Here is a 20,694-nt window from a genome sequence, read left to right as displayed (position 1 = left end):
TATATGAAACTGTAATGGCATTACTATCTTTAGGCTTTTCATTGAATCTTATATATTATTTTATATAAAGATTTTCTTTAAAAAGATTGTACACCTAATTTTTCTTTTATTGTAATGCGATTCAATCTGGTAAATTGTTCCAGATGGCGTTATTCAAATGAATATCCCCCAGTGGTGTTAAAAAAACTTAAAATTGAGAACGCATTAAACCCCAAAAAAGTATGTGAAATTAGACCTAGAGAAAGAAGGATTTATACTGTGCTTCTACAAAACTAGACTGCTCAACCAGCAATGGTTACACTTAGTTTCCAATAGATCCTCCAATAGATCCTCATTGTTCCTGCTTTATCTTCTAAGGAAGACACTGGTTAGAGCAGCAGATTCACAACCAAAAGAAGCCACCAAAAGACCAAAAGCCTGCATTAACAAACACAACCAAATTATTGAAACATCATACGAGATTTAACTATCAAAATATACTTTCTTTCAACAGAAACTTGGACAACTGAGGAAATCAAAACTTATAAATCATAACTCTCACCTCCTCCACGCCCACATGCACGGTTTGCACTTCAACATCAGTGATAGGCACATTCATATCATTCAGAACAGACAGGCCAAGGATCGGAGATATCGAGCTTACAACAAGACTGTCAGTTACCATAAACATGGCAGGTCCTTTTAAGAAACCTAGACTTGAGTCTTCGTCTTCATCCTCATAATATTGTGATAAGGGGTCCACAATCTCGGCTTGATCACCAAGAACATTTGAGGCCTCTTCAATTCCTAAAGGATGGTTCTGGTAACAAAATCCAGGGGAAGGCTTGGGCCTAACTACCAGTTCCTTGCGCGTATCAGACTTCCATAACCGCCCATCAAGATTCTTGACACTTTTGTACAAGCGATCAATGCATCCTTTCAAGCAAAGATCATGCGATGCTTTTAATATAAAACCAAGTGGAAGCATTAGGAAGCTGAAAAGTAAGTTAACAAAATCCTCCCCTGCTTCTGCGTAACAAACCACATTCTTAGATTTGCTAACTACAAGCTTCACCAAAATTTCATTAGCTTCCCAAAACATGTCGCGCGCCTCTTCTATCATTTGAGAATTTATACTAATTTGTTGAGTGCCAATGTTCTTGTTAAACATTGATTGTGGTCTACGCTTCAGAAAAATATCGGTCAGGGGCGTCTTTGATACGAATGAGCACATAAGTAAATTCAAAACCTGGAAAGGAGAGACGAAATTTGTAAAGATCAGAAAACAAAATTGCAAATTTGAAGAAGAAAAAGAAGATATTGGAATAATTCTTACCTCATCAGCTCCAATATCCAAACTCAACTCTTCAATAGTATTTGAATCCATGGCTCCAGCCTTCTTTAACAAAGAAGAGCTTACTGAAGTTTCTGGGGGCAGGACTTGCAAATCATCACTAATTATTAGTCTCACTGGTCCTTTTACAAACACCTCATGACCAGCTTTAGCATAAACATCGACTGCGGTGTTCATTAGATTTCCACAACGACAAGGAACGGTATTGTAATAACTAAGCCTAGTTGGAGTCCAACAAGGAACATTAGAGCACCTAAAGAACCGTGTGTTATCACAATCATCAATGTTCATTTCGAGGTTCTCTACAATCGGTCCAGCTCCATTTCGTGGGCATAGCAACATGTCCCAACAATTAGTCCGAAAATGCTGCACATCAATATCCTTAACACTTGCATACAAATTCTTCATGCAACCTATTCCCAGTGGTGCAGAATGGTTGCGAGCAAGCTTGATAATTGTTCCCATGGGCAGTGTCAAGAAACTGACGAGAACATCTATGAATTCATGACCAGACTCTATGAAGATAACTCTGTTGCTCCCTTTATTCACCAAGGCCTTCAAGCTGATATTGTTCAAAGATTCATCCGCCATGGATTGCTAGAACTAGGGCTGCTTCCACTATTATCACAAATTAACAAGGAGAACAATTTTCACAAAACCAATGTAAGCCCATTAGAAAATATAAATCATAAAAAGCTTTTTAAAAAAATTTCCAAACTTACAAACATAACTTCTCAACAGTACAAAACATGTACTTAGATTAATCAAGCAGTGACTGCCACTACAATTACACCTGCATTTTGCTTTCAGTTACTTGCAGGCATTAATTTCGAACTCATGTAACACTAATTCTTAATAATAATAAAAACTATTTGAACAGAACAGAAAATAAGTGTTTCTTACCTTCAATGGTCTTGTCCAAGACACCAAAACAAAAGCCTTCAACCGTACCTGCTCAAATATCACAAGCAAAAGCTGGATTAATTACCCAGAAAAGTTACACAACAAAAACCCATTCGGGTTTCGGGAACATACCAAACGAAAGTTTGCTCTTTTCCAAGAAGGATTCTGAAAGCTAGAATATATAAAAAAGCTTCGTTTTGAGAACAAGGTCAACTGAAGGGGACAGGACCTTGAGGAGGCAGCGGTTGTGATGATGCCGTTTATGGCAAGCAAGGAGCAAAGCAGAGCTTTATAGCCAATTAGACACGCCAGGCGATAAACCCTAAAGCCAAAACATTCAAACGGGGGTTTGCATCTTGTATGAGATTGGAAGTTACTTGGACATATTTTTTTGTTAGAAGTTTACTTGGACTTAAAGACTCAAAAGTTAAAATATGTTCCACATAAAGTTATAAGTCCACGCAAAATTTAACACGTGTTGTGAATATAGAAATTTTTTTTACTGAATTTATACTAGCCCGTAAAATTATGTCAAACTAGCATTTGATCTAGTTCAATATCTAGTTGTGTGTGGCTAGTCTCAGGTTGTAGTTGTATTGGCCGGCATTATGTGGTTTTTTAATAAGAAGATTGATTTCTCAATCACAAACCATCCACATTGAGCAAACATGGTTAGCTGTTACATTTTTGCTCACCCTCCTTAACTGAAGTATAGCCTACGTGTCGTTGCATTATTGGTCGGGATAATAAAAAGTGTTATCTCCGTTGCATGAGAGTGTTTCTCCAACTGTCACCCCTTAATATACACTCTTCCAAACAAATAGGAGGTCATTTGGCACCGGGGTATGTCATGGACTGGACTAAATCTAGGGATTGTCTCAAATTAGCTTGGATTGGCCTAAATTGAATTAAATCTTGACCTACGTTTGATGCTTTGGACTAAGAAGTTGGATTGTAAAAATAATAAAGACCTATATTTGGTGTTGTGTTGGACAAAAAAATAATTCTTATAATATTTAAATTTAATTGGTGTTTTTGACCTAAAAGAAAAATAAATGCTACAAAGAAACCCAATCCAAAGATTTATTAACAATATCTGGCAAAAAAGAAAGAAGATTTAAAACAATAATAAAAAGAAAACAAATAAAATTCTGGTTTTTATTTTTTTATTTTTATGAATAATAAAATTATGATATTTGTTTTTTGGCTTCTCAAGATTAATTGGTCGAAACATTATATAGTTTCTCCATATAGAAGCACATAATAATCACGTTCACTTAAAGTGATTATATGGAGAAGCTATATTTTGGCATATCCAAAATCACTAGGCCTTTAGTTCAAACATTGGAAGCCACGGTAACCAAGTAACACAATAATTAAAAAAATTATATATATATATGTGTGTGTGTGTATAATTTTTGTATATTTGACTTTTGACTTCAAACTGAAAAATATAATTTGACAAGGTAAAAATTGCTTGTGATAAAGAAAGCATCACATTATGAATTATTAAATTTGTTTCAATATCAAAAAAATATCAAACATTTGTAAATTACTATGGTTTGATTTTTCAAATGCAATATCAAAATAATTATTGTAATATTTAAATTTAATTAAGGATTTTTATCTTAAGAAAATAAATGATACAAAAAAACCCATTCAAAAATCTAAAACAATAATTAAAAGAAAACAAATAAAATTATAATATTATTTAAAGAGAGGCGTTGGACTCACATGTTATATTTAGCGAACCACTTTTCAGGCTCATTGTATTAGATAAGCTAGTGAGGCCTTTTTTTTCACTATTGGACTATACAGTCTTATTTAAGTTAATCCCATCACTTACCAAACAAGGGTTTCGAGTGCTATTGAACTCAGTCTAGTCCAATGAGGCATACCAAACATGGCCTAAGAGTTTAGATTTTCTTCTCTTTACATTCATCTAGTAATTCTACATAAATTGATAATAAAATAGTAATTTTGAGGACCTTTCCTATTAAGAGGAGTTATAACATACTAAACTTACATACCCTTACTACACTAATGACTAGAATTCAGGACTTATTCTTTGGGTGCAATTGCTCTAAACCACTATACTAGTGAGTTCTTTACAACAAGAGTAATTTAAATAGAAAAATAATCAACACTTGTACTGTTAGACGTATCCGATGCAAACAATAGCCTGACAAAGGGTTTGGTCCGATTCGGTTTCCCATTTAGGTGCCAATATAGAACCCATCATTGATTTGAGATATTGATAAGGCGAATCACCTGTCTATTCAAGTTTTTCTGGTCCTTTGTTAATCGGGGCTAAAACTCTGGAAATTAGAAATGCCAAAATTGGAATAACACTTGATACTACCAGAAATACCACCTGGCAACTAACTGTAACGATTGGGCACGTGGCATACGAAAGGTACAAACTTTTTTCCTTTACTGCAATTATCCCGCGCAATCTTGTGTTTTAGGGTTGATAGGGTGCTTTTGGGTTTGGGTATAAAGCTCTGTTCCTCTTCTTGCTCAAACCCTTCATATCTGTTGCTCGTTGTTTTCTACACTGTTCTCTGGTCATCTACCACTACCTTGCATTTGGTGAAGGAACAGTTTGCACCTTGTAAAAAAGTCCAAAGTTACAATCTTTCCAACAATACCCGAAATCCCACACCCCTTCACTTGATTTTCGCCTAAAAATGAAACCTTTCTCTTATTATAACTTTCAGAAGCTGAAATGCTTGTTGGGAAAGAGTAAAGCTTTCGTTTGGTAAGCTCTCACAAGTTCACAACCCAATGGGTGTTTGCCTTATTTGGGTTTGTGGTTCTCGTTGACTTATAATGTGTTTAGAACAATGGCTTTTAGGAGTAATTTTTCTGGTTCATATCCTGTGTTTGCATGTCAGATTTATTTCAGGAGGTTGAAGGATTTGGTTTTGGAGTTTTGGAAAGAGGACCATCGGAGGTAAAACCTCTTCTTCTCATTACACTCAGTTCCATTTGTTTTTTTAAGTTGTGGATTATATTTTGGATTTTATTATTATTTATGTTTCTTGATGGGTTTGTGCTATGGGATGATGTTATTTTCACATTGGTTTTTCTGTACTGTTTTCCTTTTTTATTATTTGTAATAATTGATGATTTCTGTTATTATCTCAAATTATTTGACTTTAGAAGATGGGTTGAATCCCAAAAGCTGCCAAGTTGATAATATGTGCTCTTGACTGCTAAAGAAGGTTATTTGTTCGATTTTCAATCTCATGAAATTCATAACTAAATATATAGCTCAGTATCCGAGTGTGCTTTTATCTTTTACAGTAACATATTTTCCTTTAAAAAAATAAACCACATTTGTATTCTTTTAACTATTAATGTCGCAAAATTTCATCTCTTTTCCTGTAATTGATTTGTATTTTGATGCCTTTTTTCATGTTACCAGAGAAACAACTTTACATCAGTGTGTGCTACTCGGGCCTTAATCAGAAGCAGTTATCTTTCAACAATTATCTGTGCCCTGATTTGGACAAAAAGGGGAAGTCAAAGGCGAAGTTATACTCTGTTACAATCCATGGCTGAGACATCTGCGAACACCATTAGCTTGAAAGCCTTGGTGGATAAGGCGAGCAACCAAATTATCTTTATAGAGTCCGATAATGATTTTATTGATGTTCTCTTCAGTTTCTTGACAATCCCCATGGGAACAATTATGAGGCTGGCCCTAATCAGTCAGTACCATTAGAAATAGGTTGTATAAAAAATTTGTATTCAAGTGTTAAGAATATGGATGTAAAGCATTTCCGTACTGAAGCATGTAGAGACATGTTGCTATGTCCTTGCAATGTGGCAGAATCTCAGTGCAGGAACCTCAAACTGAAGATTGACAATGGTGAGCCCACACAGTATTTTTTGTGCTCACGTAACTACAGAGCAGAATGTAAGTTAAGTTATAACAAAATTAGTTCTTGTGATTGTGGAGGAAGCATGACTGAGAAGAAAAATCTTTTAGTGAGTCTAGATGGAGGCATCTTTGTGAAAGGACTGGCCAGACTTATAATTGGTGATAATTTACAAGTGATGCCACCATTAACTTTGGAAGGCCTTTCTGTATTTACAGAGCTTGGAGTCAGGAATGGGAATACTACTGAGGAGTTGACTTTCAATGTAGGATCTGATGAGGTAATTGAAGTATTGACTTGTGGATTTTTTTTTCTTACAACTGTATTAGTGATTCTTACTTGACTTATGCTTTTAGGTTTTGAATTTGCTTATATGCTCGTTAGTATCAAGGACACCTTTGACAGAAACTCTGCTGAAGAATAAACCAATATGAAAGTTGAGCAATGACAACCAAGGAATAAATATTGAACCTCAAATAGTTGTAGACGCAACAGATCCTGAAGGAAACCTCTCCATCAAGATTATAGTGAGCAAATCTAAGAAGATGGTTTGTTATGCAGAAGTAGGAGAGGATTTTGTGAATTTACTCCTCAGTTTCCTAACTATTCCACTGGGTTTTGTTGTAAAACAAATGAGGGATTGCGCATTAAAAGGATGCATTAATCAGTTGTTCAAGAGTGTCCAAGATCTTGATGATTGCTACTTGAAGTCAGACTACCACAAAGAAATGCTACTCAGTCCCAAGCTTGTACCTGGCTTTTGCTATGAGAACCATCTCTTAGGAACCGAGGAGGCCACATATTATTATGCACTTGGTATGCTGTCTACTGATAAAACTCTCATCACTTCTCGTATTTCAGCTGCTAAGAAAACTAGGAGGTCATATTATGGCGAAGAAAGTGCTCAGACTAGTATTAAGTCAGTGACAGTCATGGTCCCAAATCCCACAATGATCAAGATAAAAGTGCTGAAGGTCAAGGATTTTTAGGAGGACCAGCGATGTTCACAGTAACTGACAATTTGATCATAAGATCTATATCTCTAATGTTTGGTCTGTCTCTTCTGAATGAACTGAAGGTGCCTTTGACTGACATTGAAGTGAAAATTGTGCATGTGCGCAGAGAAGAGGTGAGCTATTAATTATAATTTTCGATTTTACTTTAAGCTTAATTTTCACTGCAACCCTCCATTGCTGTCCTTCTGCCACTTCAACTGGACTGCACATACAGCTTATATCTCTCATGCTGATGCTTCAAGTTGTTGAGTAAAACCCATGGCACAAAGATTCATGAACTTGTACCCCTTATATGAGTTATTGCTGCACACACAACATTCTCACTTCTCACCTATTTCATGCCCACACCTCACCTTTTCTTTTATGGTAATCCTTTTATAGTTCTCGATTAGGTAGCTGGCTTCAATGGCATCGTGGAAGTTGTCGTAGCAACAGGGAACAAATTTTCGCCAGTCTTTGGCTCTCCAACAAAGGTCCTCTAAACTGGGATCTCTAGATAGGGGTTATCTGTTTAAATTGTTGATGATCTTGAATATGTTTCTTCTTACAGGCTTTGCGTCTTTTGGTGGCTTCTTTTGTTTGTGACTCGGCGCTAACCAATGCCTTCATTAGGGAGCCGAAGCAGAACAAAAAGCCAAAGCAAGAACAATGTTGAGAGCTTGCTTATATATAGATGTTGTTGTTGCCAGTATGGATTTTGGTGTTAGAATACTTCTACATCGAGTTATAGATGTTGCTATTAGCGTTATTTCTGGGTAAGCTTTCAAAACAAATTGATATATGTCCATTTGCTTTATATTTAGTTCAATAAAATTTAAGTTGGAAAAGCAATTGAATTAGTTAATATATATGCTGCAAGAGTCATGATCTTTTTATTATACATTAATTAGCTGAGGGGGTTTCCAATACCTTGTCATTTCTGCAGCGAACAAATGGTATCAATTTGGAATTTCTTTCCATCTTTATCGAGTTATAATTTTATTTTATTTTATTTCAAATTTCCATGTCTTGTAGTTTCATCCCGAACAAATCTAAACGACTAATTTATTTCATGGGATTCGTTCTATATTTCTTCTTCCAAAATGGTTCACCATTACCTATAAATTAAATTTACCGAAATTTATTACTGAATTCTTTTCATCTTCCAAAGATACTGCTATAAATAAAGCCTTCGTATGGGAAGCTTGTGATCACAAGGGGTAAAGAGAGGAAAGTGGAGTTTTTATATCTTCATTTATTTCTCACACACCAGACACCACTGATGGCTGCTCTGCTAAGCATCACCCTGAAGGCCCTGGTGAACGAGGACAGATACGAAGTCATCTTCGTAGAGTCTGAGGTTGATTTTATCAATGCCCTCTTTAGTTTATTGACAGTCACCATGGGAACACTTATCGGACTTGGTCGTAGCCATCCAGTTCCAAATGGAATAGGTGCTAAAATATAATATGGTTTGTATACTTTTGGTTCAAATTGGAGTTTTTGTTTGATTTTAGTTTGTTTGATTTGGGTTTAATTGGGCCCAATTGACTTAGTTGCAACGGGAATAACACTGTTTTGCTATTCTCGTCTAATAATGCTATGCCACGCATGTCATGGAAGTCTTTCTCGTCACAATGGGCTGGGACCCCAAATTTCTTCCTAGTTTAGCATATCGTACGTTTAATACTTAGCTTTCTATAATATAAAAGCTAAGGCCAAAATGGTGGCCAATAACATGCACCTCTTTACTACTCCACCCAAGTGAACTTTGCTTTACTACTATGTTGTTTAGACTCATGATCTTCTTCCACTTATATTACTTTACTTTAAGCTGACCCTTTCTCTTTTAAGTCTTGGTGTGCTTTCATGACCGTGTGGAAGACCCCGATCCACCTGAGATTCGTAGACTTTGGATTTGGGTCTACGGATCCCTGAACTTATTTTATGAACTGATTTTTAAAATTTTTAAGTATGAAACTAGAAATTGTAAACTAGCAAAATGAAAGGATACAATTACGATAGAAATTAAAATAATAATTCAATCAAATACAGTCAAAGAAATAATAAAGGTATGATAATCTTTGATGAGTATGGTGAGTGGTCATGGAAGTCTTTCTCGTCAATGTCTACGTAATGATTCTTTTGCATAAATAAACTGTGAGAATAAAACTTTTAAATATGTTAGGGACAATTTTGAGATAAAGTTTGAGCGACCAAACTTAAAGGAATTTGTGTTCTTATCTTTTTCTTTTTCTTCTCTTTGGTTACAACTAAATCCCCTTAAGCAATACCCTTATTTTTGACAGCACACAACTAAATCCTTGGCTCTTGGGAAAGTAAGTTGTAGTCTCTCTCATATCAGCAAAAACAATTTTCATATTTCAGAGGTTAGTGAACTTCCTTGATCGGTGAGCGTTCCTGATGATTTAGATTACCTCGATTTTTTACAATTTATTTGCAATGTTGAGACTGATTTATGTATAAACATCTGGTAGAGTTTATTATAGTTTGAATCTGGAATAATTTTTTAATTTCTGCTATTTGCTATTGGATTTGAATATAGTGAAGATTTTGATCCAAGTTTTTTTTTCTTTTCTTACAGTCCATGGCCGATAAATCTATGGACAATATTGAGTTGAAGGTCTTGGTGAACAACGTGAGCAACAAAGTGATCTTCGTAGAGTCTGATGGTGATTTTATTGATGTTCTCTTCAGTTTCTTGACAATCCCTATGGGAACAGTTATTAGGCTTTCCCATCGTTCACAACCCTTGGGAATTGGTTGCATGGACAACATATATGGAAGTGTGGAGAGTTTTGATTCACAGCTTTTCCGAACTGAAGAATGTAGAGCCATGCTGTTACGTCCCCGCAATAGGACAGAATATCTCTTGGACAACCTCAAACTGAAATTTGATGATTGCGAAACCACGCGGTACTTTGTGTGTTCTAATCCACATTGCAGAATTTTTCGGAACAGTCTTGTTTTTAGTTATTACCGAACGGTTCGTTGTTGTCGTTGTGAACGTCTAATGGACACGGAGACCACCCTTCCAGTGTCTGGTGCTGAAGATGGTGAGGTCTTTGTAAAAGGTCCAGCCAGATTTATAATTAGTGATGATTTACAAGTGATGCCCCCATTTACTTCTACAAGCTCTTCTTTAGTTAAGAACCTAGGATGCACGGGATGGAATAGTATTGAGGAGTTGACAGTCAATGTAGGAGTTGATGAGGTAAATGATCTGTTATACCACCAAAGTTAATTTTCTAGTAAGAAATGAAATGCTAGTTTCTGATGATCATTTCACTTTCTTCAGGTTTTGAAGTTGCTTATGTGCTCATTAGTATCAAAGATGCCGTTGACTGAAACTCTGCTGAAGCATGAACCCCTCCCAGAATTGAGCAATGAAAATGTTGATCAAGAAATATATGTTGAATCTCGAATGTTAGGAGACGCCACGAATGAGGAAGAAGAAAAGATTTCTATTAAGCTCATAGTTAGCAAATCTAGGAAGATGGTTTGTTATGCAGAAGCAGGGGAGGAGTTTGTTAATTTACTCTTCAGTTTCTTGACTCTTCCACTCGGGTTCATTGTGAAACAGATGCAGGATAACTCTATGAAAGGATGCATTGATCAATTGTACAAAAGTGTCCAGGATCTTGATGAGCAATGCTTGAAGTCAAATAACCATAAGAAAATGCTAGTGAGTCCCAAGCTTCTCCCTGGATTTGGCTATAAGAACCATCCTTTGGGAATAGAGGAAGCCTCGTATCGGCTGGCTGTTGATACTACCCTCATCCACTCTAATAAACAAGTGAAATCAGTTGAATTCATAGACCCCAAATCTCACCGTAACAAAGATGATGACGCTCTTGGATTTTTGAAAGGACCGGCAATGTTCATGATAACCGACAGTCTCAACGTAGTCCGATCTCTGCAATTCTTGGCCTGTCAATTTTATGCGAATTGAACGTACCTGTCACTGACATTGAGGTACAAGTTGCTCAAGTGGGCAAGAAGGAGGTGAGTTATATATAATTTATGTTTATCATTTGTAATATACCTTAAACTACTCTGGTTGAATCCTTAGCTGTGAGTTTCTATTTTGTTTGAAATTTTAGGCAGTTGGTTTATGATGAATATTCAATAAAGTGTTGCTGCTTGACCACGGCTGTTATTCAACATGGTTAAAGCCCAAGTAGCTTGCATGTGTTGAAAGTGGTTGATCTATTTGTGACAGTTTATAAATCTCTTTCATATGTTGATCAATCTTGTTTCTTACTGCAGGCACTCCGTCTTTTGGTGGCTTCTTTTGTTTGTGACTCTGCTCTAACCAGTGTCTTCCTTAGGAAGCCAAATCGAGGATTTGGATGTCTTAGTTTTCTAATTTAAGAAGAGGATGTATTTTGTGTTGCAGATGAATTAATTTTCTACTTTATGTATTGTTCTCTGCACTATTGTATGTTTTGTGTTATACAACTTGAAACGCTTATGATTGTTGGATTGCTGTGAGATATTGCTTTGTATCTGTGTGCCCTGTCTTGGTTTCATCTTGCTTTGTATCTAACTGTGTTACTGGGGGAAAAATTATACCCTTAAAATTCTGGCAATCAGGAGGTCCAAACAGTGATTAGGTCCTCAGTTGAAATCCAGCTTCTAAACTCATATATATGATTCTAGCCCATTTTCACAAAAAGGTTATCGGAGTCTAGTTTTCGCCCTTCTTTGTAGTATCTTACCATCGCCTCGTCTGCCGCCAATGCTGAGGCTGAAGCAGCCCTTTTGGCTGTCGTGGCTACTGAGAGAAACCTCCACCATCTTCAGATCGAATCAGATTCGAGATTTTTGGTGTTTTGGTCCAATGCATTCAGGGGAACTTTCGCAACAGTATGTGGGAGTTATTCTCAACTCTTACTAGAATCAAGGAAGTATGCAGAGCCTTTAGTTCTGTGTTTGTACTTTCTTAGGTCAGTGGTAGGGATATATTACTCACCGGTTCAATTGCCAGTGGAGGAGGGAGTTTATTCTGAAATTTTAATGAAATTTTGCTTCACGGTTGATCTGATGCATCTTATGTAGGCTCTTTGCTTTCTTCTTCTTCTTGGAATTGTATTATTCTTATTTATAATTCGATCAAACTCAACACTTGTTGTAGTAGTCTCAGTTAGCAATTAAATGCTACAATCCTTTTAGAAAACTAAGTGGAGGCCTATCCAATTTATACAAAAATTATAAAGCTTAATGAGCTAACTGGGCAAGAGAAACAAGAAGTGAAAAATACGTATATACGAGTACAAGGTCTTTAAGACATGTACGGAAAGTGAAAGTATTAATGAAAAATACATACTTATGTGTATAATACGAGTATTTAATGGGAAAACGCTGAAGCACATAGCCACGGGGCTATACTATTTATTAAAAATAAAAAACCACAGTAAAGCCGCCTAGCGATTTGGTAACCACGTGTCAAAACCAATATCGCTGCGCAGCTATACTATTTTTTTAAAATATACCGTAGTAAAGCCATATGGCTATACTATTTGTAAAAAAAAACCCGGTATGGCGGGCGGCTATACTATTTTAAAAAAGTGAAAAACCCGTGTATAGCCCTGCGGCTATAATATTTATAGAAAACAAAGGGACCCGACTAGCGATTAGGCGACCACGTGTCAAAACAAGTATAACCGGGTGGCGATACTATTTAAAAAAAAATCGTAGTATGAACTAGTATAGCCGCGCGGCTATACTATTTAGTAAAAAAAGAAAAAGAAAGAAGGAACCCACATGTCAAAAAAGGTGTAGCTGCGCTGCTCTACTATTTCTTGAAAATATATTATTTTTATTCCATAATATGTGAAAATTATGTGTATAATACATGAATTTTGTGTGTATTCTTGAAATTTTGTAAAAAGCATGTTTATTAAAAATGGAAAAATAGGTATGTACGTGTACAATACGAGTATTATATGTTTGCTTTTTAAAAATTATGTATTTTACTGAGTTTATAAGACGTGTACATAAAACGGATGTATTTTTGAAAAATACATACGTACATGTATCATACGAGTAATAAATGTGAAAATGCTAAATTCTTTATATGGTTAATAACTCTGGCAAAGTAAAAAAAATTAAAGGGGACAATGCAGACTCGAGTAATGGCTTAATAATAGTGGATAATGCTTCATAGTAAAGCCGCCCGACTATACTATGTTGAAAAATATCCCAAAGTATAGCCACGCGGTTATACTATTTGTAGAGAAAAAGACGCTCCTTGCGTCTAGGCGACCACGTGTCAAAATAGGTATACCCGCACGCGATACTATTTTTGTTTTTTTTATTTAAAAAAAATACCTTAGTAAAGCCGAGCGACTATACTAGGAAAAAAAGAGACCCGTCAACGCCCTGTCAAAACAAGTATAGTCGCCCGGCTATACCGTTAATTGTTTTAGGCTTTGTGTCTTTTGGTGGCTTCTTTCCTTGGCGACTCTGCTCTATCCGATGTCTTCATTAGGCAGCCAGTGCAAGAACAATAAAACTCAAAATAATTAGGGTTTAAAATTGATATGTTTATTCTTCTCTCAAGGAGGAATATATATACTACATACAGAGTGGTTACAAATAGGAAATATGTACAAAATCTCCTAATTCTACTCAAATTAGACAATTATAATAAAATAAAAATTCTATTCTTAATAGGAACAAATTCTATTCCAAATAGGAACGTTGACTCACACCAACACTCCCCTTCAAGTTGGTGCATAGATATCAGTAATGCCCAACTTGTCAAGTGAGTCTTCAATTCAGCGCTTTGACACGACATAGGTCAACATATCTGCAAGTTGCTCTGAAGAAGGCACAAAAGGTATAGAAATTAACTTATGCTCCAGCTTCTCCTTAATGAAATGCCGATCAACTTCTACATGCTTAGTTCGATCATGTTGAACCGAATTGTTAGCAATTTCAAATGCAGACTGATTATCACAGTGGAGCTTTGTAGCACAATTCGGTCTAAACCCAATTTCAGCAAGTAACCACCTTAACCACAGTATTTTACAAACCCCTTGGGCAATCCCTCTGTACTCAGACTCTGCGGAGGACCGAGACACAACATTTTGCTTCTTGCTATGCCACGTAACTAGGTTACCACCAACAAAGGTGAAATAACCTGATGTAGAACGTCTATCTGTAATATTCCCTGCATAATCTGCGTCAGTGTAACCTTCTAGATCCAAGTGACCATTTTTCTTAAATAATAAACCTCTCCCAGGAGCAAACTTTAAGTAATTCAGAATACGCATCACAGCAGCCATATCATCCTCACTAGGTGAATGCATAAATTGGCTAGCAACACTTACAACATAGGCAATATCAGGGCGTGTCAATGATAAATAAATCAATCTCCCAACCAACCTTTGGTATCTTTCTCTGTTAGTTGGGACCTGATCCACATAAACACCAAATTTATGATTCTCAACAATAGGTGTATCAGCTGGTTTACAATCAAGCATTCCAGTATCTGTTAACAGGTCCATGACATACTTCCTTTGTGAAAGAAATAAGCCATGTTTAGATCGAGTGACTTCCACTCCTAGAAAATATTTCAGACTGCCCAAATCTTTCATCTCAAATTCAGATGCTAAACGTTTCTGCAGTTCCTCGATTTCTACAGTATCATCACTAATCACAATCATATCATCAACATAAATAATCAACAAAGTCACCTTACCAGCCTTATGTTTAATGAATAGAGTATGATCAGTATTGGCTTGTCGGTAACCAAAATTCTTCATAGCTGTGGTAAATCTGACAAACCATGCTCGCGAAGACTGCTTTAACCTGTACAAACCAACGAACTCCTAAGGTTGTAGAAACCGGGGAAGGTCCCTAAACATCAGAATGAACTAAATCAAATGACATAAGCCGTTTATTACAAATTGGAGAGTAGGATACCCGATGACTCTTATCTAAAATACAAGTCTGACATTGGAAAGCAGACTCGTTGACACCATTAAATAATGTAGGAAAAAAATGCCGTAAATATCCAAAGGAGGCATGACCAAATTGGTAATGTAGCAACCAAATCCGGCGATGCTTGAGAAGTTTCGGCTCTACCAGCACGAAGAACCCGACTAGTTGCCACATCATCCATATAATAAAGCCCCCCTTTTTAATACCACGACCAAAGATCTCCCGAGTCTGGATATCCTGTAGTAAGACAAAAGACGGATACATCAGATACAACATAGTTTAACTGCTCAGTAACTTACAGTACATATAATAAATTACTAGACAAAGATGGAACCAGTAACACTTTGTACAATGGTAAAGCAAGTGTCAAGAGTATAGAACCAGCCCTCGTGACAGGAGCAGCATCATTATTAGCAGTAAGAACATGATTACGATGAGTCAGAAGAGTAGTAGAGAATAAAGCAGAATTATACGTCATTTGATCAGTAGCTCCTAAATCAATAATCCAACCTGTATCTCGGGTATCATAGGCATGGAAAGCCTTGCCAAAGTTACCTGGAGGCGGAGGTGTTGGAGTGCTTAAGACGATGGTCAAAATCGGATGAAGAGTAGCAGTAAGGTGGTTGTGCCTAGTGGTGATGTCAGCCACAAAAGTGGGGCAACAGCCACATGAGCTTTGCTTTGTCAAGTTGTTCATTTTTTAAATACCTCCGCTCTTTCTCCTAATCTGGTACCCCATGTAATGCTCAGCAGGTGTCAATAGTATGTCTCTTTTCACCACAGTGATCACACTTCAGTTTGTCTTTTACTGTAGAAGTCGGTGACGAGGCGGAACAAAGAAAAGAGCCAAACCTATCATGAGAAACCAAAGCAGTGTTTTTGGAAGCAAACACAACAGCAGGTTCCCCAATCTTGGTGCCGGATCCAAGCATAGTAATATGGCGTTGAGCCTCTCGACGAACCATAAAAAATACATTTTCGATACTTGAAACTTTATCACTTTGTAGAATATCATTGCAGACCTTGTCATAAGTATCGTCAAGGCCAGCCAAAAAATCATACACACGATCTGCCATAACAGTAGCCTGAAAAGTCTTTATATCATCAGCACACTTCATCTGAAAAGGACGTCTCTTGTCCAATTCAAGCTAGATTGCCTTAAGTTCGGCAAAATAGGTAGAGATAGGACGACCTTCTTGCTTGAGACAGGTAGCATGACACCACAGTTCATAGAGTTGGGATATGTCAGAGCCATCATAAAACATCTTATTAATAGCATCCCAAGTTTCCTTAGCAGTAGGTAGAGTATGAAACATATTCAATAAACTGGGTTTCATAGTTCGCAGCATCCAACTTTTCACAACAACATCATCAATTTTCCACTTCCCAAATTTCGGGTCTTTGGAATCAGGGGCATCAATGTCGCCAGTTAGATAAGCCAATTTACCTTGTGTAGTAGCATGAAGTTCGATTATCGAAGCCCATATCTCATAGTTGGATCCATTCAATTTGAATCTCATAGGTAGGTTGGTGGACGATTCGGTATGAACCGTCACAATAGGAGTAGAAGAAGAAGAGTCAATGACATTTGACACGGTGATAGATAGCGGCGGCAACAAAAGATTAGGTGACGGCGACGACAATAAGAGATATAAGACAGCACAGGCTTAGGTGTATAAGCTAGGTGCAGCGGAAATAGGTATTTTTAGGATTAGAGTTTTGATGTTGTAGAGACGGATCTGATACCAACTCAAAATAATTAGGGTTTAAAACTGATATGTTTATTCTTCTCTCAAGGAGGAATATATATACTACATACAGAGTAGTTACAAATAGGAAATATGTACAAAATCTCATAATTCTACTCAAATTAGATAATTATAATAAAATATAAATTCTATTCCTAATAGGAACAAATTCTATTCCTAATAGGAACGTTGACTGACGCCAACAATAAACTCTGTATAGAGATGATGATGCTTCTCCTGTTTCTACAAACTGGAACTCCAGTATATGGTTTATTATGTGTTTGTACTTTCTTGTGTCAGTGCTACGGATATATATTACTCACCGGTTCAAGTGCTAGTGGAGGTGGATGTTTCTTTATTCTGATATTTTAATGGAATTTTGCTTCATGATTGACCTGATGCATCTTATGTAGGCTATTTGCTTTCTTCTCTTCTTGGAATTGTATTATTCTTATTTATGAATGCTATTCTTAGTTTAAGAGATTGGAATCTTCTGGTTACGGTGAAGCGGGATGTTTCTTCCTAGTCAAGTAATGAATGCTTCCCTTTTCAAAAGTTAAGGATGGATGGAGGGAGGGTCATAACATGCACCCATCTCAAGTGATCCTCCCTCTAATATCTTTCCAGAGACTTGTGGGAACTGAATTAAATCAGACCTTAGGTCAAATGATTCCTTCCATTTGGGGATTATTTGACCTAATTGGGAATTATTCAACTTAATTGGGAGTTACTCAATTTAATTGGGGATTAACCAATTAAATGGAACGTTACCTAATTAGGTTGAGAATTGATTTGATTCATACCACAATTGGGGATTTGATTTACCTTAATAAATCAAATCTCTAATTAATCAAATCAATTCCAAATAGGGGAGGAATAATTCCCTTCCATCTACGGAATTATTCCTCTGCAACCCTAGTCTCCAAGACCACTATAAAAGGATAGCCACACACAAGGGTTGAGGTACGTTTGAAATCTCTACTAAAACTCTGCAGAAAATTCCTCTCAAACCCTAGCTACCTCCTCTCTCTCTCTCTTTTTTACATAAGGCTCCGGCCGCCCGGTTTACACCTTAAACACATCTCCGTACCCTAATTAGCTAGTGTTTTTTTTACAAACTCTTGAACTAATTTAGGCATCGAAGGCCTTTGGCCAACACCCCTGGGTGTGGCCCTCTTATTTCTTCTATTTTGCAGGGAGAAAGAGGAGGCGAGGAAGGAAGAGGAATCTTTGCAACCAAATATTCTCGTGAGGAAATTTGTACAAACAAGACTCATGTTATTTTTCTACATATATTACTTTCTGCAGGCCCTTTCTTTAAGTCTTTGTGTTTTCTTTAGCTTCATCCTTTTCTTCGGCAGTTTTATCCAAAGAGGTTTGAACTTTGAATTCCATGTCTTTTTTTCTTTTCTAAATGTACTTATGATGTTGAGCTGTTTGGCATTTCCCATTATAATTGTCCATTAATTTCTTGCATACTAAAAGAGCTCTTTTCCTTTCCTGCACAGAAGAACCTGTCGATCAATGCCTAATTTTATTTTCCCACTAGTAATATTAATTTCACTTTAATTAGAAGATAGATTAATATAAAACAGAAATGGAAAAGCCGACCTGAAAATTTACTGAGAAAGACTGGTGAATTTCATGAAGCTTTCCCAAAACGTTATTCATTCAAAATCTGCTCATGGACTACATAACTCAGGATCAGACTAGCCATGTTGATAAAAATGTTGGTCGCTGGTTTTAGATTTGAATCATATACTTGTTATCTGCTCAAGCTCTGACCTGTTTTTCAAGCTATTCATTCTGCAAAATTTTGTCTCTCTTTCGCCATACTTGAATTGTATTTTGAAGTCCTTTAATGTTTAAGCAGGAAAACAACTTACCGCTTTGTACTTTCTCACATTATCAATGGCTTATAAAACTGTGAAGAATATTATAAGCTTGAAGGCCGTCGTGGACAAGGGGAGCAACAAAATTATCTTCGTAGAGTCTGATAAAGATTTTATTGATGTTCTCTTGAGTTTCTTGACAATACCAATGGGAACAATTGTCAGGCGTGACACTAAACATTCAGTATCACGTTGCATGAATAATTTGTCTGCCAGTGTTTGGGTGCTTTTCCAGACTGAAGCATGTAAAGAGATGTTGCTATGTCCCCACAATGGGGCTGAATCTCATTGCGAAAACCTCAAACTGAAAATTGACAATGATGAGCCGACAGGGTACTTTCTGTATCACAGTTGGCAATGCACCTTCGAAAATAAGTCAATAAGTCATTACAAAGGTGTTCTGTGTCAATGTGGAAGATGCATGGATCGGAGTGCTCACTTTCAGTTTCATCCTCTGCTGAGCAAGGTTGGGGAAATCTTTGTATAAGAATCAGCTAGTTTCATAATTACTGATGATTTACGTGTGATGTCCCTGTTATCAGTGGCAAGCAATCCTGTATTTACAAAGCTTGGAGCCATGAATGAGAATAGCACCACTGAACAAAAGACTTTGAATATAGGAGCTCATGAGGTAATTGAATGCTGTTTGCCAATTGTTTTATTTTTCTTTTAATACAACTGTAGTGTTTGTGGTTTTTGACCTCATGGTCTATTTTTCCAGGTTTTGAACTTGCTTCTGCGCTCATTAGTATCAAAGACCTCTGTCTGAAACTCTACTGAAGCTTGATCCTGTACAAATTCCAAATCCGAATTTGAGGCTTGATCAACTAATATTGACATGTATTGAATGTCTACTGCTTGGAGACATAATGAATGAGGAGGAAGAAGAAAAGATTGTTGTTAAGCTGACAGTTAGCGTCTCAATGGATATTGTTTGTTATGCCGAAGCAGGGGAGGATTTTGTTAATTTGCTCCTCAGTTTTTTGACTGTTCCACTTGGTTTCATATTAAAGCATTTGAGGGATGCCTCTTTCAAAGGATGCATTGATCAGTTGTACAATAGTGTCAAAGATCTTGATGAGCAGCACTTGAAGTCAAATTACCACAAGGAAATTCTGCTGAGTCCTAAGATTTATCCTGGGTTTTGCTATGAGAACTGTCTTTTAGGAATGGAGGATGGCCCAGTAACCTCATATTTGTATGCATATTGGAAGGATGATGAGAGGCGTTTGAAAGATATATTGACAACAGATGCAGCCCTCATCCCTTCTAATGCTGTGACAGTTCCACACAAATTGAAGCATGATAAAAGTCCTCAAGGGTATTTGAAAGGTTCGACAGTGTTCATGGTAACTGATGATCTGTTTATAACACCAATGCCTTTGGCTTTTATGAATTGAATACACTTAAGGTACCTTTGACTGACATAAAAGAGGAAACTGTCCAGGTTGGCAAGAAGGTGGTGAGTTATTTTTTATAATTTTCACGCAACTACGTTTATAGAATTCAGGTTGCCCCTTTCACTGCCTCCTTTTAACTGTTGATGATTCTTGTGTTGTTACTGATATCGTTGGCTTTGCGTCTTTTGGTGGCTGCTTTTCTGAGAGGCTCTGCTCTAACCGATGTCTTCATCAGCTGAATCAAGAAAAGTTTATAAAGAGAGCTTGGTTATCTAATAGATGAAGATTGCTAGTAGAGGTTTCTTTATGCAGCATATTTAATGACGTTTGTTATATGATCGACCAGCTGTATTAATGCCGGCTTGTTTTTCTTCTAAGAATTGTATTATTTCTATATATAATTCAATCGACCTCATCAGTTGTTGCGGTAGTTGCAATTAGCAATTAAGTTCATCAATCTCGTTAGAAAAACTAACTAATAATGAAAAATAAATAAAAGAAAGTTAACTAAAGTAAAAAAAAACTAATGAAAAATAAATAAAAGAAAGGAGAAGTAGTTGTAATA

The 20,694-nt window shown here is 36.6% G+C and overlaps 2 protein-coding genes and 3 pseudogenes across 5 annotated transcripts; 3 read left to right on the top strand and 2 right to left on the bottom strand.

Moving 5' to 3' along the window:
- Positions 1-96: 96 nt before the first annotated feature.
- LOC148921391 (uncharacterized) lies at positions 97-2,573 on the bottom strand. The gene is made up of 5 exons (XM_089044887.1): positions 2,369-2,573; positions 2,237-2,284; positions 1,316-1,951; positions 542-1,228; positions 97-417 (listed from the first exon to the last, which is right to left on the bottom strand). The coding sequence occupies exons 3-5, from the start codon at positions 1,922-1,924 to the stop codon at positions 346-348; spliced, it is 1,368 nt and encodes a 455-aa protein (XP_088901013.1). The 5' UTR covers positions 1,925-1,951; positions 2,237-2,284; positions 2,369-2,573; the 3' UTR covers positions 97-345.
- Positions 2,574-5,003: 2,430 nt separating this feature from the next.
- On the top strand, positions 5,004-7,819 carry LOC103320228 (uncharacterized; annotated as a pseudogene). The gene is made up of 4 exons (XR_513323.2): positions 5,004-5,192; positions 5,667-6,403; positions 6,480-7,252; positions 7,690-7,819. The product of XR_513323.2 is annotated as an uncharacterized LOC103320228 (transcript).
- Positions 7,820-9,366: 1,547 nt separating this feature from the next.
- On the top strand, positions 9,367-11,635 carry LOC103320235 (uncharacterized; annotated as a pseudogene). The gene is made up of 4 exons (XR_016127106.1): positions 9,367-9,508; positions 9,724-10,353; positions 10,438-11,144; positions 11,409-11,635. The product of XR_016127106.1 is annotated as an uncharacterized LOC103320235 (transcript).
- Positions 11,636-15,835: 4,200 nt separating this feature from the next.
- LOC148921390 (uncharacterized) lies at positions 15,836-16,609 on the bottom strand. The gene is made up of 2 exons (XM_089048753.1): positions 16,282-16,609; positions 15,836-16,158 (listed from the first exon to the last, which is right to left on the bottom strand). Exons 1-2 carry the CDS (start codon positions 16,607-16,609, stop codon positions 15,836-15,838), a joined length of 651 nt encoding a protein of 216 aa, XP_088904879.1.
- A 2,009-nt stretch (positions 16,610-18,618) lies between these two features.
- Positions 18,619-20,484, top strand: LOC103321014 (uncharacterized; annotated as a pseudogene). Its single transcript, XR_016128599.1, has 3 exons — positions 18,619-19,360; positions 19,451-20,187; positions 20,299-20,484. The product of XR_016128599.1 is annotated as an uncharacterized LOC103321014 (transcript).
- Positions 20,485-20,694: the final 210 nt, after the last annotated feature.

The sequence above is a fragment of the Prunus mume genome, linkage group LG1 (assembly GCF_029339155.1).
Source record: "Prunus mume cultivar Tortuosa linkage group LG1, ASM2933915v1, whole genome shotgun sequence".
Lineage (NCBI taxonomy): Eukaryota > Viridiplantae > Streptophyta > Magnoliopsida > Rosales > Rosaceae > Prunus > Prunus mume.
This window is presented reverse-complemented; position numbering and strand designations above follow the sequence as displayed.